This window comes from Meleagris gallopavo, chromosome 5 (genome assembly GCF_905368555.1).
Source record: "Meleagris gallopavo chromosome 5, MGAL_WU_HG_1.1, whole genome shotgun sequence".
Classification (NCBI taxonomy): Eukaryota; Metazoa; Chordata; class Aves; order Galliformes; family Phasianidae; genus Meleagris; species Meleagris gallopavo.
This window is the reverse complement of record NC_139408.1, coordinates 2,414,015-2,431,991: the sequence shown is the minus strand read 5'-3', so window position 1 is coordinate 2,431,991 and position 17,977 is coordinate 2,414,015. Positions and strand designations below refer to the sequence as shown.

General features: G+C 35.7%; 1 protein-coding gene across 1 annotated transcript in view; it reads right to left on the bottom strand.

Moving 5' to 3' along the window:
- Positions 1–1,056: 1,056 nt before the first annotated feature.
- Positions 1,057–17,977, bottom strand: part of KIF18A (kinesin family member 18A) — a 37,239-nt gene continuing 20,318 nt past the window's right edge. The window contains exons 13-17 of the mRNA XM_003206089.4: positions 16,583–16,821; positions 5,496–5,976; positions 5,082–5,186; positions 2,354–2,463; positions 1,057–1,969 (exon numbers count right to left, since the gene is read on the bottom strand). Of these exons, the coding sequence (XP_003206137.4) occupies positions 1,821–1,969; positions 2,354–2,463; positions 5,082–5,186; positions 5,496–5,976; positions 16,583–16,821 (1,084 nt within the window). The 3' untranslated portion in view covers positions 1,057–1,820. The remainder of the gene's footprint in view (positions 1,970–2,353; positions 2,464–5,081; positions 5,187–5,495; positions 5,977–16,582; positions 16,822–17,977) is intronic.

Sequence of the window (17,977 nt, the reverse complement as noted above, 5' to 3'; positions counted from 1 at the left end):
AAGTATTAAAATTGCTTCCTCGCCATTCATTTCGTTCTATTTATTATAACATTTGACTGGGATATGGTCAAGTCCCAAACTCTTTTTTTAAATGCTTTTCCTACATTTAGGACGCTTTTCATAAAAACCTTTTCAACAGCCCATATTTTCTATGTCCTCACTATGCTACCAGCATCAACCCGTGCTCTCCACAATGACTATATCACATATTTACACAAACCTTTTAGAACATAAGGAAGGTGATTTAATTTCTTTTCATTTTCAACTATCAATGCTTATTTTGAAGGAGCTGTTGCTTCTTTGAACTTTGCTGATGAAGATCAAGACTCTGATATCTTGTCAGCTCCTCCCACAAGCGGTCCCTGCAGTTTATACAGGCAGTTACTATTTTCTTCTTCAGAAGTGCTCTTAAACTCTCAACTCTATCAACAATAGCCACCAACATGACAGCTAGAGATATGAACTGCAAAGGTTTGCATTAGTTTGCCTAAATATCACAGGCTACAAAGAGCAAAAATACATGTATAAAACTATAAAGATTTGGAAATACTTGAAACATTTTTAGGAACAAATTTGATAAAGGCTATTAGATGATGTAATCCAGTTCAGTGCTATTGCAAGAAAACTTGTTGCTGTTTCCATCACAACAACCATGTGTTAAACCCTTAAGCCTGTTAGAATTGCTAAAGCCAAAACATTGCCCTGCAGCACGCTTTATGTCACCTAACTCACTGAATTGCAAGTTGCTTGCTGAATTCAGGCAGGTATTTGACACTAGGATAACCAGGTACTGGACCTCTTCCTCCCAGTTAGTTTGGGCAAGTTCACACATCCACTTACCACTTCCATTTGTACAGGCCAAATATACCAGCACAACATTGCTAAGGGTGAGCAGGATACCAGAGTTACAATGGAACTTTGCAACTTTTTGTCTCTGAATATTAATTTATCAAAACATACAGTATGAACTAGTAGATCTTGTAATACTTTCAAAAATTCTGTCTCTTTCACAGGTAGGAAAAGGTAATTTTTCATCAAGTTCAATTCACATACTGCTCTTGTTTACAACTAAAAATTTATTCAAAGTTATCATCAACATAATCCTATTTACAAATCAATTAAAAATGCAAGTTAAAAAACTTTACAAGTAAAAGCGTAAAAACAGTTTAAAATTTTAGACATAACACAAAAAAATAAAATCCTTGCTGTATTTTTCCTTCCTCCAGGTATGCTACATTGGCATTACCTATCCACAGTTGGGATGTTATCTAAGAACAAGTTGGCATCATAATGCTGAAAATAAGTACACTAAACATATTTCACAGTATTAATATTATAAAATTTCAGTGAAAAATATTTAGCAGGACAAAAGAATTTCTAACTTCTCTATCATGAAATTATTAGAAACCTGAATGTAAGTAAACAATTAGAGGAAGTTGAAATACTACAGCACCACTAATTTCCTTTTAAATCTTGCATCATATCAAGTCTTAATCTTCCAGTCATACTTACAGGGAGAAGCTCACAAAAGTTAGTATAAGGTATACCATCCACTTCTAAATTCACAACTTCAAATAATAGTTCATACTAATTTGCTGTTATATTGAAAACATTTGTAAGCTTCAAATAAGAGACAAAAACCAAATGTATTTTATTTCAAAATTTGACAAAATACACGTACTTCCCGTAACTGGGTCTTATAAAATACTGCATTACTGAGAGAGACATCTTTAACAAAATAATTTACAGGAGGAAAACAAAAGTCACTGTTCTCACTTGCTTTCCATCAACCCCATTTGAAATACGGATGAAGTCAGAATCTAAATCCTATTTTTTTTCTTGCAAACATGAAGTAAAAGGCTTTTGGATGTCCGTGCTTTAACACCCACTGCTACATTTCCTTCAGAAAAGCTTCTAACAAGGTTTCTTGGCACATCCTGTTCTCGCTTCAAGCTCTTTGTTTTAATTCCTAATGAAGAAAAACGTTATTACAAACAGAAAACATTATTTTAGTTTCTGATAAACTACAATTGGCAAAAAAATTTAAGTGATACTAGATTTCAAACTTCAACCATCACAGAAAGATTTTGGTGGCAGTCCTTAGCTCTTGTGACAAGGTTTTCTTCAGCAAGATTGCAATAATACTGAGTTTTCATTAGATACTATCCAGCTAACTGTTAAAATGTTAAGAATTTCATTTATTATTAAATGCATGGATATATTAATCGAACCAGTGGCTTAATATGCTGATCAAAGCAGCACATGCTGCTAAATCACCAAAATTACATGCATTGACCTTAAATTTGAACCACCTATAAAAACTTGATTGCCAACACAGTGTTTTGATGCTTACCTGACATTTTGGGTACTCTCAATACTCTCCTGTTTAACAAGATCTCTTGTCGAACACGCTTTGGAGAAACTGGGTCTTGCAGATTACCTAAGCCAGCATTTGATGTAGAACTGGAAAAACAGCCAGAGATTTTGCTCTCAGTCAAGTGATTTCGCTATCTTACAGTACATTTGTCCTAGCAATATGCAAAAACATTAAACAGTATTATCTAGTCTTGGTAGTTCACAACCAAATGCAAAGAATAAACTAATTTGTCTTTGATGTTTATATATAAGAAAGATTCCTCTTTTCTTCCTCTTTTAAAAAATTGAGAATATTTCATTGTGAAAACAAGAATTAATGTTGCTTAATTGTGAAGAACACATAATATATTACCTTCTGGAAAATCATAGAAGTCAATTTGATGGTCACTGCACATCTCATGATTACACTAAGAAACAACTTTAACTTAGGTATGACATCCCTGAAACGACTTGTTCAATGAATTCACAGTGGTCAAACTTTTTATTGCTACAGTAGTTGTTCTATATCATGCTCCAACAGCATGATAGGGGGTGGCTTCTCTACTTTTTAGAGAAGCTACATGAAAGATGTTACCGCTTCAAACTCACTAAGTAAAAAAAACTGTATTTTATGCCTTTTAAGTGATGGAATTAAAATCTCCAGGGAAAAATATGAACCTATCTGTAATCTCAGCCTTGCATGCTTTCCTCACTTGCATCCCTGGTTTCACTCTTCTAAGAACGTCTCATAAACAAGTTTATTCTATTTGTGTCAAAGTTTCTGTGCTTTCCCCATCCCTCTAATGGGATTGTACTATTTATAGTCATCTAACATGTACTAGCTCTTTCAATAATTTTCTGAAAATATATAGCAAGCAGGGAAGACCAAGATCTGCCCTGTGTCTGTCTTAAGATCTAGTCACATTGCTGCTTCTTGGAACAGCATTACAATCTTAACCTGAGCTCTATTAGTAAAAATAGACTCTAATCTAACTGACTTATCTCCTAACAATAGGACCATTTCTAATTATATTAAAAGCATAGAGAATGTCTGAAATCTATATTCTTATTTTCATGTTAGTAGATGAGCAACTGGAGTGAACAAATGTGAACAGTAAAGCATGAAAGACAAGAGAGGGGAATAAATAGTGAAGATGAATTGAAAGGAAGCCCTCTGATAAAAAAGGAGCATCTTTTTCTCTATGACAAATAAGTAGCTTTCATTCCTTCTCTTCATAAACACCAAGAAAAAGCCATAAAGAGTTTTAGTTTACAGTAAAGAATGCTTTTGTAGCTTATCTTAAAACATTTGCCTTAAGATCAGAGAAAGCAGGCCCCAAAAGTTCACTTTCTCTTTCTTGAAGAGAACTGAGGCAACAAACTCAGTTTCAGAGAACTGAAATCATTTATTTTGTTAAACCTCATAGCTCTCTGAAAAATTGAAAGAGCACAACATGCCTCCTTCCTTATTCCAGAAAGAAAGCGTTCAACAAGTAGTAACAATTAGAACAAAAACATGAGATTATATTTTATTCTTCCTGGAAAATTTTCTATTTCAAAGATGCTAATAAACAAAGAGTGCTTTAAGTTTCTTTCATTTCCTGAGATAAAGCTGTAGAACTTGATTCTAATGGTCTTGAAACATTTTCAGAAGACCCATTAGGTGGCAGCTCCACTGGCTGCGTAGCAGAAGGTGACTTATATTATGATCTATCAAGTTGTATCAATTCTTGATCTTTTGAGGAGAGAAAAGGGAGCTGTTTCATCACTACAGACCTGACAGGTTACCCTCAAAGACATTAATAAATAGTTTGAAGTGGAGAGAGGGAAGATTGAGGTTGGATGTCAGGGGGAAGTTCTTCACTATGAGAGTGGTGAGGTACTGGAACAGCTGCCCAGAGGCTGTGGATGCCCCGTCCTGGAAGTGTTCAAGGACAGGTTGGATGGGGCCCTGGGCAGCCTGGTCTAATATTAAATGTGGAGGTTGGTGGCCCTGAATGTGACAGGGGGGGTTGGAGATGCATGATCCTTGAGGTCCTTTCCAACCCTGGCCATTCTGTGATTGTGAAATTTTAAACAAACAAACAAGCAGTACAATTCCATTTAGTTTCTACTCAGTTGCAGCTTTTCTACCACTCTACCACTAGGTTCGTTTGTACTTATTCTACTAAAATAACAGAAACCTCTAAACCAAAAGCTGAAAACCATTCTTCTTAATTTGTCATGAGAAAATTTGAATTGTCAAAGATTTGAGTCAGAACATCTCACGTGCAGATTCAATGACTTAAATAAGATGCTTTCGAATTTGAAATAACACCAAAACTGTAACAAGAACAAGAGAAATGAATATGAACTCATTTAAACAGAATTGCACGAGTTAACTTTAACCTTACGTAACACCATAATGTGATGGAAAATTCAGCAATGACAGCGGGGTAGCAGAGTCCCAGGCTGCAGTTAGAGAGGAGAAACCCAAGTGCAGCAGCCACAAATGCAGAAGCAAACGAAAAAAGCTGCCCACCTTTGGAAGGGATCTCCAGCAAGACACCCTCGCCTCTGCTGCCAACCCTTAAATGAAGTCTGGGAAGGGGTGGATCCTGGCTCTAGCCCTTCTGGTCACTCAGGTGCATTGCTTGCATCTGAGCTCCCCTAGGTTGGCCCTGATTTCCCATCAAGTGCTCAATCACTGTTTCAGGTCATGACTTAGCATTCCTGCTACATCTTACCTTAATACCTTTCGTTTTCTCTCAGCAGCTGAAGTCATTGCCATATACGAGGGCTTCTCAAGTACTGAAGCAGGATTTTTGTTTTTCAAGGAAGAAAGACCAAGTCTGAAATCAAATGATTTTACTTTATGAGATGTATTCTGGATAGAAGGCGAATAAAACTGCTCACGTAATCTTCATTTCTTATTAGTAAGACATCATTGATTTTAAATAATGGCAAAATACTAATTAAAATTGAAGGTTTGATTTTCAAAGCATTAGTTCATTTTACTTGTAACCTCTACATCAATGACAAAAAGATAGGTTCTTAAAAATAAATAGTATTAAAATGTTTGGGAAATAGAAACAAACAAAAAAAAAAAAAACAAAACCACCAACAGATAACGTTCCTTGCCCAAATAAATGGAAAAATACCTTTGAAGAATGCTACTGCTGCATGGTTGTGACTCCTTTGCAGATGAGTCAATAGAAATTCCATTTGTTTCACTTGTTCCTTCACTGAGAATTATTGTTGAGTCCATTCTATCTTCATCACACTCTAGGATATCATCACACATAGAGTCGGTAATAGAGGGCTTTCTCAGTTGAATACCTGTATTACATTCATTTGTTTCCCGAAGGCCTGCCAGGTGTAATGCTTGTTTTACCACAGTCTGTGAACAGCTGCTTTGTATTGGTTTTCTGCAAGATTCTGGTGTATATATAATAGGTTGAACTTCCTTGCTGAGAGAATCCTCCAAATTACAGAGGCTGAAGTGCTTGGATGCAGCAGAACTCGGAGTTTTGACTGGAGAATCCATTAGCTTTCGTCTAGTTTGCTTCTGTGGTGGTACTGCAAATTCTACTAGTTGTGTATTTCTCTTCACTTCTTGTGATGGTGTGCCAGAAGTTGAACCTGTGCAATGGTCAGCAGTTGGTTAGCACATTCACCTACACGTAGCACCTAAATAATGCTTTTCCCTTCTATTCCCTTCTGAAATACGTTTATTAGCAGAAGATATTAGCATAAGTTATCAAAAATACTATTTATTTCATCTACATATTAATTAGATCATGTAACTTTTATTACTTCTAATGCAGTATTGTCCAGATGGCAGCATTTGTTCTGTGGCACTCCAAGTATTATAAATATGCATAGACTGATATAGTTAATCCCAGAGATATTACAAGTAATCACAAGCAAGAGATGAGACATTACAACAGGGAATGGAAGAGTAAGAGCATTGAAAATGATAGCATTACCATGACAACTCTTAAATTAAGATGGTATCGTCACAGTAATCTACAGCTGCCTCCTAAACACGGTCATTTTTTCCTAGCAAGTATCACGCAGGAGAATGAGCAATTATTATACGAGAATGAGATCAAATCTGTTAGAGGGAAAGAAATCCTTGAACATTGCCAATGAGGCAGTAGTGTTTCAGAAAAAGGCAAAGATAGCAGTCACCTGAATTTTGTTAATCTTGATATATCTGCTCCAGAAAACTAAACTGTTAAACAACTAACTAATCCAAACACGTTTAGAGATAAAAAGCTAAGCAATACAGCACCAAATGGCCATCGTTGTGATTCATCGTGACTTGTAGCATTTTTCAGAAAGCGCCGCAATATTTTTATTGTCACCTACTTGAAAACAAAAGCAATCTTAAAAGTAAAAAAGGTTCCACTTTTATTCAAGTTTTCAGTGAAGGAGGCTGATTTCAAGACAGCACCATTCAAACAGCTAGGCTAGCAGCGACTTAAGTCAACCACACGCAGTTAAATGCAGAAAATTAAGTGTCAGGAAGGGAGGAAGTGAGACAGGCACGCAAATCAAGGGTTGAAGAGGCCTGCCAAAAAACAAAGCGCTCCTCTAACATATAACTTCACATGAATAGGACAAGAAAAATGCCACCATTCTTAAACACTTACGTGGACCAGCCCCACTTCAGCCTGTAGCCATCGTATCAATCAGTTCCCCTTTCTGCATTACCTAATACATTCCTAGGAGTAACTAAATTGTACAAAACACTCATACTTTTAAATTGCTCAGTTACTTAGGAATTAACTACAGTATTCATTTAATAGTATATAAAAAAAAAACAAAACAACAAGCTATTTCTCCTAAAACTCCTAAAACTTCTTCAGGACTCTTTTTGCCCCAGAATAAGAATTAGTTCGAACTCCTCAGAATGCCTATCTTCAATTACATCATTCATTAACGTGCTATTTTAGAAGTTCAATAATAATTCTTAGAATAGGAGAAAAACTGATTCAAGATATTGCATCTACCTCCTACCTGCCCAAGTTTGATTTCCTACAGAAGTGTGAATGAATCTTTCTCTGACTGTTGACCACTTCTCATTACTGGTGTAATCCACAGTTAAAATCCAATCTACTATAGACAAAAAGCCTTAAGAATACCATTTAAAATCACATTTGGGCCTTTTCCCTAGTATATAAGAACCTCACCGAAGAAAAGCATTCAGAAGCAAGATCTCAGCATCTTCCTTTTTTAATTAAAAAAAAAAAAACCCAAACAGACATTTCCTAGGCAGTCACTACATACTTTGAAACTAGACAGCGTATGGTAGGTGCTTCATGACCATCTAGAGATGATAGCCAATTAGAAGATATAAATCAGAGCAGCGAGGAAGTAGAGGAGGATTTAAAAACCTATCATGAAGCCTAGACGCATTCAGTGAAGATGAAATGGGTAGTACCAAAGCAGGTCAAAGCAGCAAGTAAATGAGATGCAGTGGATATGGCACAAATCTATTCTATATCACCAACATTTTATAATGAAACCACATAAAAATAAAATAAACAATTATCCCACACTCAAGGGCTCATTTTCAGTGAAAAATGTTTAAATAAAGAACAATCTTAACCAACATTTCCTAAACAACAAAGTGGGTTAAGTGAAGCTAAGCTATTTACGAGATGAGTTTCACAATTACATGAACAGTTACAATTTTATGGTGTTTTCAGCTTTAAAAAAAGGAAAATTCAAGTTTCATGCTTGACGTGAAATAAATGAAATTTAAATATTTATGCATACATACATTTGTGAGTGCACCCATTACAGACTGTTTTGTTATACACAACGTATGCAAGGGATTTTTTAGTAAAAAAGATGTCCATTTTTAATATTATCTCTTATCTTAGCCCAAAGTATTGTCAGTATTCACCAGATGAAGTAGAGCAAAATGTTGATAGTGTCACAAATTATAGTCAAGTTACTGTCTCAACAATGTTATGCTTCATTAGTCTGCTTGCTTAATCAACAATGTTATGCTTCATTAATTTGCTCTCTTTAATTTTGGTTTTCTGAAAGAGTACGATATTCTTCTCCATAAAAGATATTTAATACCAGCATTTCTCTTCCAAAATTTTTTTTCTGGTCACCACAAACAAAAATAGATAACAGAAGATCTTATAGTCTTAAAAAAAAATCATTATATAATGATTGCAGTTTAGTCTTTGAAATAACTATCCATTAGATGTTATAAGACACATTTTAAAATATTCATTTATTAGATTTTTCTCCTGCTCATATGCATCTGTAAGAGTGCGTTTTGGGAAAAAGAGTGGTTAGAATTCTCTTTTTCTGCTGTTGCATTATGACGGAGTTTCCAGTTTCAGAAAGTTTGCTTACTGTAAGACAGTGAGGTTTTGCTAATGTCCTAAAGGTACTAGGAAGGAAGTCTGATGGGGAAACATTTTGGCGAGAGTGCCAAGTTTTAGAAGCTTCTTCAGGACTGAATACTGGAAGCCTTTTCAAATTAACCGTAAATGCAAGCATTTAAACCATGAATGAGATAGGTAAAGAACATAGAAATATTGCCAACATTAATAATTTCTTGAATTTCATCATAATAAACTGTAATTCACACTGTAATACATTTACATTAATAGACAATTGCAACAATTCCACATAGGACAAATATAAGCTGTTAGTCAAAATCCAGACCTATTTTTAAAATCTAATTATTTCTGGAATTAAACTCAGAGCAAGAAGTAGTTTAAAAAAAATAAAAGCCCTAGGCCTTTTTTTTTTGCCAGTTAAGTGGAGAACATATAAAATATTCAAGAAAAGTCCCTTCTCAAAGCTTCTTGTGAAAGCATTAAGTCATTCCTAAAAAAGTAAACAAAAATATTACTAGCCACATCTTCTCTTCTCCAGGTTCAACAAGCCTGCTCCCTCAGCCTTTCTTCACATCAGAGGTGCTTCAGACCTCTGATAATCTCTGTGGCATACTGTCTCTCCTCTGGACATGCTTCAACAGCTCTATGTCCTTTGCTTCTGGAGGACCCCAGATCCAGATGCAGTTCTCCAGATGGGGCCACACATGAGCAGAGCAGAGAGGGACAGTCATCTCCCTCTCCCTGCCGGCCACCTTTTTCTGTGCTGCCCAGGATTATTCATCCAGACCCAGCCTGTTTGTGGCTCTTTCTCAAAGGCAGTTGTCCATTTCTTAACATGTAGGCATTCCCTGGGGTGGGGTGGATGCCCCATCTCTTCTAAAAAGCTTGTAGTTCTCCATCATAACGTTCCAGTGGTACAATTCATCCCACCACATTTCTGCAATATCAATTAGGTCATAGTTTTCCAAATCCAGTGTGGTTCCCCAGCCCTCCTGCTCTACTTCATGCTGTTTGCACGGGTGTAGAACAACTTCAACTGGGCCTTTGGTTGACATTACCTTCTTAGAGGAGCCACTCCACATTCCTTTGGGACAAATCTGAGATTTTTTTCCAGCTGCCTTCTTAAGTTTTACAGTGTTCCCTGGCCTGCTTCTGTCACTTAAATGTATATCACAGAATCCTTAGAGTTGCAATGGGCTTTTACAGGTCACCTAGTCCAACTCCTCTGCAATGAACAGAGACACCTACAGCTTGATCAGGTGCTCAGAGCCCAGTCCAGTTTGACCTGGAATATCTCCAGGAATGGGGCATCCACTACCTCTCTTGTCAATCTGTTCCAGTACTTCACGAGCATCATCCTAAAAACCTCTTACATCCAAACTAAACTCCCTTGTTCTAGTTCCAAACCATCTCCTTTTCCTAGCACAACAGATCCTGCTAAACAATCTGTTCTCCTTCTTTCTTATAACCTCATTTAGATATTGAAAGGCCACTACCAGGTCTCTCCAAAGTCTTCTCTTCTCTAGGGTGAACAGCCCCCAATTCTATCTATCCTCAAAGAGGAGGGGGATGTGTTAAATCCCTCGGACCATCTTTATGTCCCTCCTCTGGATGTGCTCCAACAGGTCCACGTCTGTTCTATACTAAGGACTCCACATCTGGAGATGCGTTCTCCAGATGCGTTCATCCAGATGAGTTCTCACCAGTGCAGAGTAGATGGGCTCACCCTTCCCAGACTGAAATGTAGTTTAAAGGTAATTGCCATAATTCCTTCTGTGTATTGTTTATCTTATCAAATTCACTCAATTTCAAAGTAAAACTCATCCTCAACTGAGCAACAACCACCCAAACAGTACAAGGTGGCTTTTGTCTTTAACTTTTTACTACTTGTTTCAAAAAACTATTTAGAAGAATAGATTTACCAGGAGAAAAAGTAGTATTAGACATTTGCAAAAATGCAAGCTAGTATGAAAACCTGAAAGCAATATTTACAGAACATGAGTCACAACAAAAGCAAGCTGAATTAACGGCAAGAGAAATGATAAATTAGGCTAGATCTAATTGATGCAGAGGACAAAGTAAAAAAAAAAGTCTTCTGGAAGTGATGTTAATACATGCATATAAGGGGAATATTTCTGGAAACATTCTAAATTAAGTCTGCCAGGTTGTTCTGCTAAAGCAAAATCAAATATTAATGCATTCATTTCAATAAACATTTCTGAGCAACCAATGATTGATCCAATTACTATACTAATCATACATTTTGATTCTTCTAACAACTGACTTGTGGAATTCCGCATTGCAAATGAGGTCTAGTGAATGAATTTCATTTGTTTAATCTCCTTGTGACCCAAAGGCACCTCACTGTGAAGGTGAGTTTAACAATTGTTTTGCAGAAAAAAAAAAAAAAGGAAACAACCCCAAGAAACAAAACAGCTGTGAACTAAAAGGCTAAAATTCAGACTATGTAGCTGTGGGTCCCAATGGTCAAAAATTCTATTTCACATCACGTGTGAAAAATACTCAGTCATACAAGACAAGTGTGAAAAAGCTGTTCAATATACGAAGAATCTTTCCTACATACAAGCAGCATGCTTTTTGAATTTTTAATGCTTCTCCTCCTATATACAACTACATCCCAACTTTCCTGTCATTCCATATAATAAATTGACTTCACTTTTGGATGTTTGTCACTGGGGGAAGTAATGGATGCTTTTTTTTTTTTTTTTTCCTTCTACTGTAAATCAATTTCATTCTCTCATTGCTAATGTAAGTAAGGTTTCCGGAAATGGGATGCCTGAAACAATGCCAAGATCCTTCCCATTCACAGAAATAACTGCAAACACCAATCATAGCTTTCCACCCATCAGTTTATGCTCTGAATCCTGTACGGCTCTCCATTAAACAGCCAAAAACAGAGTCTAAATTCATTTTTAAATGAGGTTGCATTTACATTAACATGAGGTTTTCCTAGTGTGTACTTAATTTAATGGAAATGGTTGAGTTGCTCACAAAGTTACACATTTTAGATTCACAAAAAACAATTCTAATGTATAATTAAAAATAAAATAAAATGTTAAAAATAATGAGCGAAAACTTCGGAATGTACATTCATAAAATAGTTGTTTTTAAAAGCTCTCACCTATTAATAGAGTATATAAGTAGCTTCAGATGTTATGGAAATACCATGTTAAGGCTTCAAAATGAACATAAACAAGAGTAGAGGTTCTGAAATCAATGAATTTTCAGTCACAGAATAAAATCCTATAATCATTAAGGTCCAGCCTCAAAGATCATCTAGTCCAACCATCGACCCATCCTCCCACAATGCCACTAAACTGGTCACGTTATAGGAACATTTTTTTTATTTAAGAAAACACAAATTAAACTGCAAAGGATGTATAATCAAGTAACATAGGAAACGAATAAATTCAATGGGATAAATACTTGTAAGTGTTCTTAAATTATTTAAACCGAACAATTGGCAATTAAATCAAAATGTGTCATTTGGGAGTCAATTTGAAGCAAGCTCACGTTATGTTCAAAAGTCCTGGGGTAGTAAAAAAAAAAAAGTACAATCAGAAATTTAGAGACAGATTCTCCTGTACAAAACATTCCTTGAAACATTATACATACGTGTTAGCGTGAAAAGTTACATAAACTGTGGCAAAGCCAACAAGCTTTAATTAGCTTGTGCTGAAAATTAACTGTCATAGTAACTTGACCACAGAAACATGTTGAATGAACAGCTAGACTTTTGATCTTGTTCTTTCCCCCTGTAGCTTTATAGTATTTAAAACACAGGAGAGCTTTTCCATATAAGAAAATCTTAAGTTCTATGCATTACTAGAACTCAGCTTAAATTCCACATCATTTTTAAACTCTTGATAGAGAGAAGAGTGTCTTTTAAGATCATATGAAAACCATTAGACAATGAAGTCAACATTTTGGAAACGAAACTCAATACTTATTTCTGTGATACACCTTGAACAAGAGAATAAAAATCCTTACTTTGACCTTTAGCATTTTTTTTTTTTTTTAAATTCTTTTCTTAAGGCATTTACTAGCTTAACTTCTTCAGAATCACATAATGGAAATACACAGTTAATGGAGTGTCCCAAAACTGAAGGTCTCACTTTCATAACTTTTCTTGATCTACAGAACTGATTCAGCTGCATTGCATTTCTGGAGACAGTGATTATAATCCAATAAGTTATTCAACTTGAAGCATTCCAATCTATGAGAAAACACTCATCAACAATTAATTTGCATTTCAAAAATGTCGTGGTTCCCTCCAGAATAGCTGTCAGCAAAAGATAAATGTATCACTAAAAATTGAGTTCCTGCAATCAGTGCCTCATGTTTTATGATATGCAGAATTAAGTGGTTCCCTTTAAGCACAGATGTACGTGTGTAATGTTATTCTGAAAGTGTAGTTTCTACATGTAAATGTGGATAATGCATGGATATTGCATACATCCTTAGAAACCACAACAAGTACGTAATAATTAACTCCATGAGCTTATATGAAGATAAATTTATATTTTTCACAAGTATTACATACCACTTTTTTTTTTTTTTTTAAACATCAGTCACTTCTCCAAAAACACCTTTGTGTTAATGTAGGTTCAAGAAAAAGCCATCATATTTGTTCTCAGCTGACCTAGCACAAACTCTTCCTTTGCTATAGATCCTTCCCTTCTGCTACAGAAGCATGTTTCACTGGGACAAATCATTTAATTGCCACCTAGTACCTTGGCTAACCTTTTCTCTACAGTTACTCAGAGTATTTCAGAAGTTCCTTCTCTAAGTAATGTATTTATTTGAAACAGAAGAGAAAAATAAAAATCGCTGCTCCCTACCCACACCATGGAAATATTAAAATCACAAAAAGTTAAATGTTTTGCTCCTTCCCCATGACAAGCTGAAGTTATATTATAGGTGAAATATGGATTTTTATACAAAAAAGTAACTGCTGTGTAACACATAAATATATATATACACATATATATGTATATATAGGCACTATATATATATATTTGTCTCTGTGCAAAAACACTGCTTCCTTCCCACCACCTTAAGCAAGGGATATAAATAATGAAATGACAGTGTGCTAAAGGTGTTGGGGAGGATCTGTAAAAATCTTCCTTTTTATTTGTTCACTAAGATCTTAGGTCAGCTCCTGCTAACATTTACCAAGCATACTTCTGAAATGACTTAAGGGAGAAGGAAGTGGATTCTTGAATAATTTATTTCATCTTAAAGGAAAAAATTTGAAAGACAGTTCTAACTGCTTTTCTTCTACTTCCAGTACAAGCAGCAAATGAAATACGTATTTTTTTTTTCTATTTCCTTTCACACAGAATAACAAAAATAAAAATACAACAAAGATTTCTATGAACATCTTTAGGCAAAGACACCATTTACATCTGGAGACAAAAATCTCTCTCTCAAAAATAGTGTGTCCATTTACTTAGAAAGCCCTAAGTTCAACATTTAGAACTGGAGAATGTCTACTTCAGACTTGCAAGACAACCCTTCAACTTATGTCTACTGAACCTACAAGAGTGAGTAGTTTACGCTTTATAAGTTCCTGTAGTATTCATATAATGATTTTAGTGTTTCTGAGCAAGAGTAGATCTGGTGTAGCATTTGATGAAAGGTGGAACAGAACTAGAACTCCATAATGAAGCTTGCACTAGTGCAAGTAAGCCACAGAAATTTAAGTTTATGACGATATCCCCACACATGACAAGACAATCTCTACAACCAATAGCTACAGTTTATAGAGTTCACAGGAATGGTATTTACACACCTTCCCCTAACACCCAAGCAAAAAAGAAGAGTCCCAGTCTTGGACCTTAGTGAATCAGTAATACATCCATAACATGAACACTGGCTAGCAGCACTGCTTTGTGCTTGCCTTGCACATTCACAAGACAGAAGTCAAAGGGAAAACTGATTCTGTGCAAATCTTGAGTTGTCGTTTTATAAAAAGTTCAAAGAAATTCACGTTTTTCCTTCTACAGTCAGACTAAGACTTCCACAAGCCCACCACTGACATTCTAAATACTATAAAAAAAAGTGAAATTATGCTAAACGTACAAATTCCAGGCAGATAATCACAATCAAAATAATGAAGGAATTCATAACAACAGTCTCTTCCATTCTCCCCACAAGTACACTTATCTAGATACATACATAAAACATGATCTGAATTGAGGTTTTTTTGTGAGCTCAACTGCTAATACCTAAAATTCTAGTTCTAGCACTGGAATCAAGATATTAGTGGTTGAATTCTCAGAGGAGTTTTGACAGAAAAACACCTTCAACTCTTTCACTAAACAAATCTGCTTTGTTGTGACAGAATAAACAGACTAGGAAACTAACTTTAAACTGCATTCTCTTTGTTTATAAACAGCTAGCTAGAAAAAGAAAGTAACTTTTTTTTATCCATTTCATAAAGCTTTGCATAATAGATTTTCATTAGATCTTATCACAGAAGCAATGCAGATGCTATCACTTATGACTACCGTCATTTTCCCAAGGACTGCCAGCAACCTGTGATAAGACATCCATTTCCTTTCTGTACTGGAAATGTGATTGGAGCAGAGGGAAAGAATGCTGCCTCCCACTGAGATCTGCTGCCCTCTCCCTAAGAAGGACAACCAAGTAAGCCACTAACTGCTTTTAACCTTGCTGAGCCTCTGACTAGCATGGGCAGAGCCCTAAGCACAACAGCTCTTTCCTTCTCTCCTCAAGTGCTAAAAAACAATTCTATACCTTACAGAAACAGCCCACACAATACAGCCTGACCTTATGCTGCGTACAGCAAAATAAACAGGTCAGTGCTCTGGTTATGATCAACAGCAGTACTACTGTGTCAAAATCATGCATTCATTTGATGAAAACGGAGCAAAAAAGAACTTCGGCAGAACAATTCTCTATCCCAGAACAAACTGAATAACAGAAAGCTAAAGAAAGCAAGGAACTAATTGCACAGTGCTCCAGGGCTTACTGCTTCTCCATGTCAACCACCTTTTGAGAAGCACAACAATTATTAAAAGCTTCCTTTTTGTTACCTATAGGTATCTTGCACTATTACAATTTATTAGCTTTGCCCAGAAAGCTAAAGTGTGCTGAGTGTTACCTATCCAGAATAGAAGATTCAAGCATTGCATCACAGCAGCTCTGAGATCCCATTCACCATCCCTCAGTAAACAAGTTGCACTGGAGTATTTGTCCTATCTAGGAAAATCTGAAGAAGAAGAAACAGCTGTCTAGAGTTATGGGGAATTCATGGGGCCATCACCACACTGCAAAAAAAGCCAATTTCACAATAGAAACACTGAACCTTTGATCCTTTGAGAAATAAACATAAGATGTTGTATTAAATTGTTTCCAGGTCAACTCATAATTAACAGGGAAACTCATTCTGCTCAAACATATTACTTCAAACTGAGTAACTGTAGTAGCCACTTAATTTTTAGAATCACTTTGAAATAATTATAATACAACTGACACCAGAACTTTTTCCATCAACATCTCCTGAGAGACTGAAATAGATTAGTAATGCTACAAAGTACCTAGGAGCATTGATGTATGGGCCGGGTTACAAGATAAAAAGGGAGTTATTTGTTAGAACTGAACTACTACAAGTGTCTGGCCACTGAAAGAGTAAGTTTATTCCTCACGTCTAATAAGGAATGGCATTCACTTGTTCTTTTTTACAGAAAGCGGCCCTGAATCTCAGTTTTACATTCATCCTCAATATTAGCAGAAGCATGCATCCACAATTATACATTAATGAGACACAGCTTTTTCATGAAACACTTAAATATTTCCAACAGAGAAAAATGTAGTTATATACTTACAGCACGGGGTCTTCTGTTTGGTCACAAGTTGTGGGAACGCAAAGATAGCTGACACGTCTAGCTCGCGGTTTTCCTTCTGTTCCTCATCTCCAGTCTGGTCAGCCCAAACTACTGACTTTTGTCTTTGAATCAGCTGTTCCACCTCTCCAAATTCAGTCTCAGTTAAAGTATTTGTCAACCCAGCTTCTTTCAAAGTCAGATACTGCTTGCGAAGAACTGGAAGCAAAGCAGTTAGAACTCTGTAGAACAAGAGAAAAGTGACTAAATCACAATCTGGTCTATACTAGCACTGCTGCCACCGCTAGTAATTCAAAGGTTTTTCCTTGTCCCCTTCCATCCTGGAGATCTGCTGTACAGTCTTGTTTTATTCCACAAAATTTCAACTAAGAAAAAAACATTCTTGACTAAGCTGAGTAACTTTTCTCTTAGCAAAATCATGTATTTCACTATAAGTATTTTCCAAGTATAGTTCTTCCTCAGTGTCTAAGATCCTCAGTTTTTCCTCACTGTTTCTAAGATATCTCAAACAGTACAGAAATAGTTGTCATATCCTGATGGAATTTTGACATTCTAAAATTAAGGATAAGATGCACGCACAACTGCAAAACGAGTTCAGATGACAGAAGATTCAGAAATCTATACGATTAAAGGAATTTGTTAGCTCTTGCCTCGGTTGCAGGACTAAGCTATAGGTTCAAACAGTAGCCAAGGGGATGTGTATGCAAAAAAAAAAATGGGAAACTTGAAATTACAGAACTGGAATGTTAAGTGTTTAGCTTTCAGCTTTGAAGGTTTGTGTATTTGTTACTGTAAAGCTTATGCTAAATACCCTTTCTTCAAATGGTGAAGTAGAAGCCAGTTATTTCATTTTGGAAGTATTTCATTACATACATTTTACATATATTTACTGAAGACATTTGTGAATACTTCTCATTGCATATCTTGCACCCTGAAGGCTTGTATTCAACAGGTTAAAGAGACAGATGACAGAGCTGATATTTACCTTCAAATTCAGCTTTTTTTTTTTTTGCAGTCTGACCACATATATACCAGTTTAATTATAACATTCTTAATACAGATAGAACCATTTGATTTCCTGCACTGTAGACATGAATACGAATGCAAACAATTACAATCACTGTTCAACAGTTCAACTGTACTGTTCAACTTAAGACTGAAAAAAGACACAATAGCCTATTAACAAAAAAAGCTATGCAAAGAAATGAGGTAAAAATAAGTGATGGACACAGTGCTTGTAGTTTCAGATAAAGAATGAAAGAATGACAGAAACCAAGATTTAACAAGTTATTATTTTTCTTATCTTTTTATAGAAGAAAACAATTTAATCTAAAGATAAAAGTGAGAAAAATCATGCTTCTGTTTTAACTAAATATC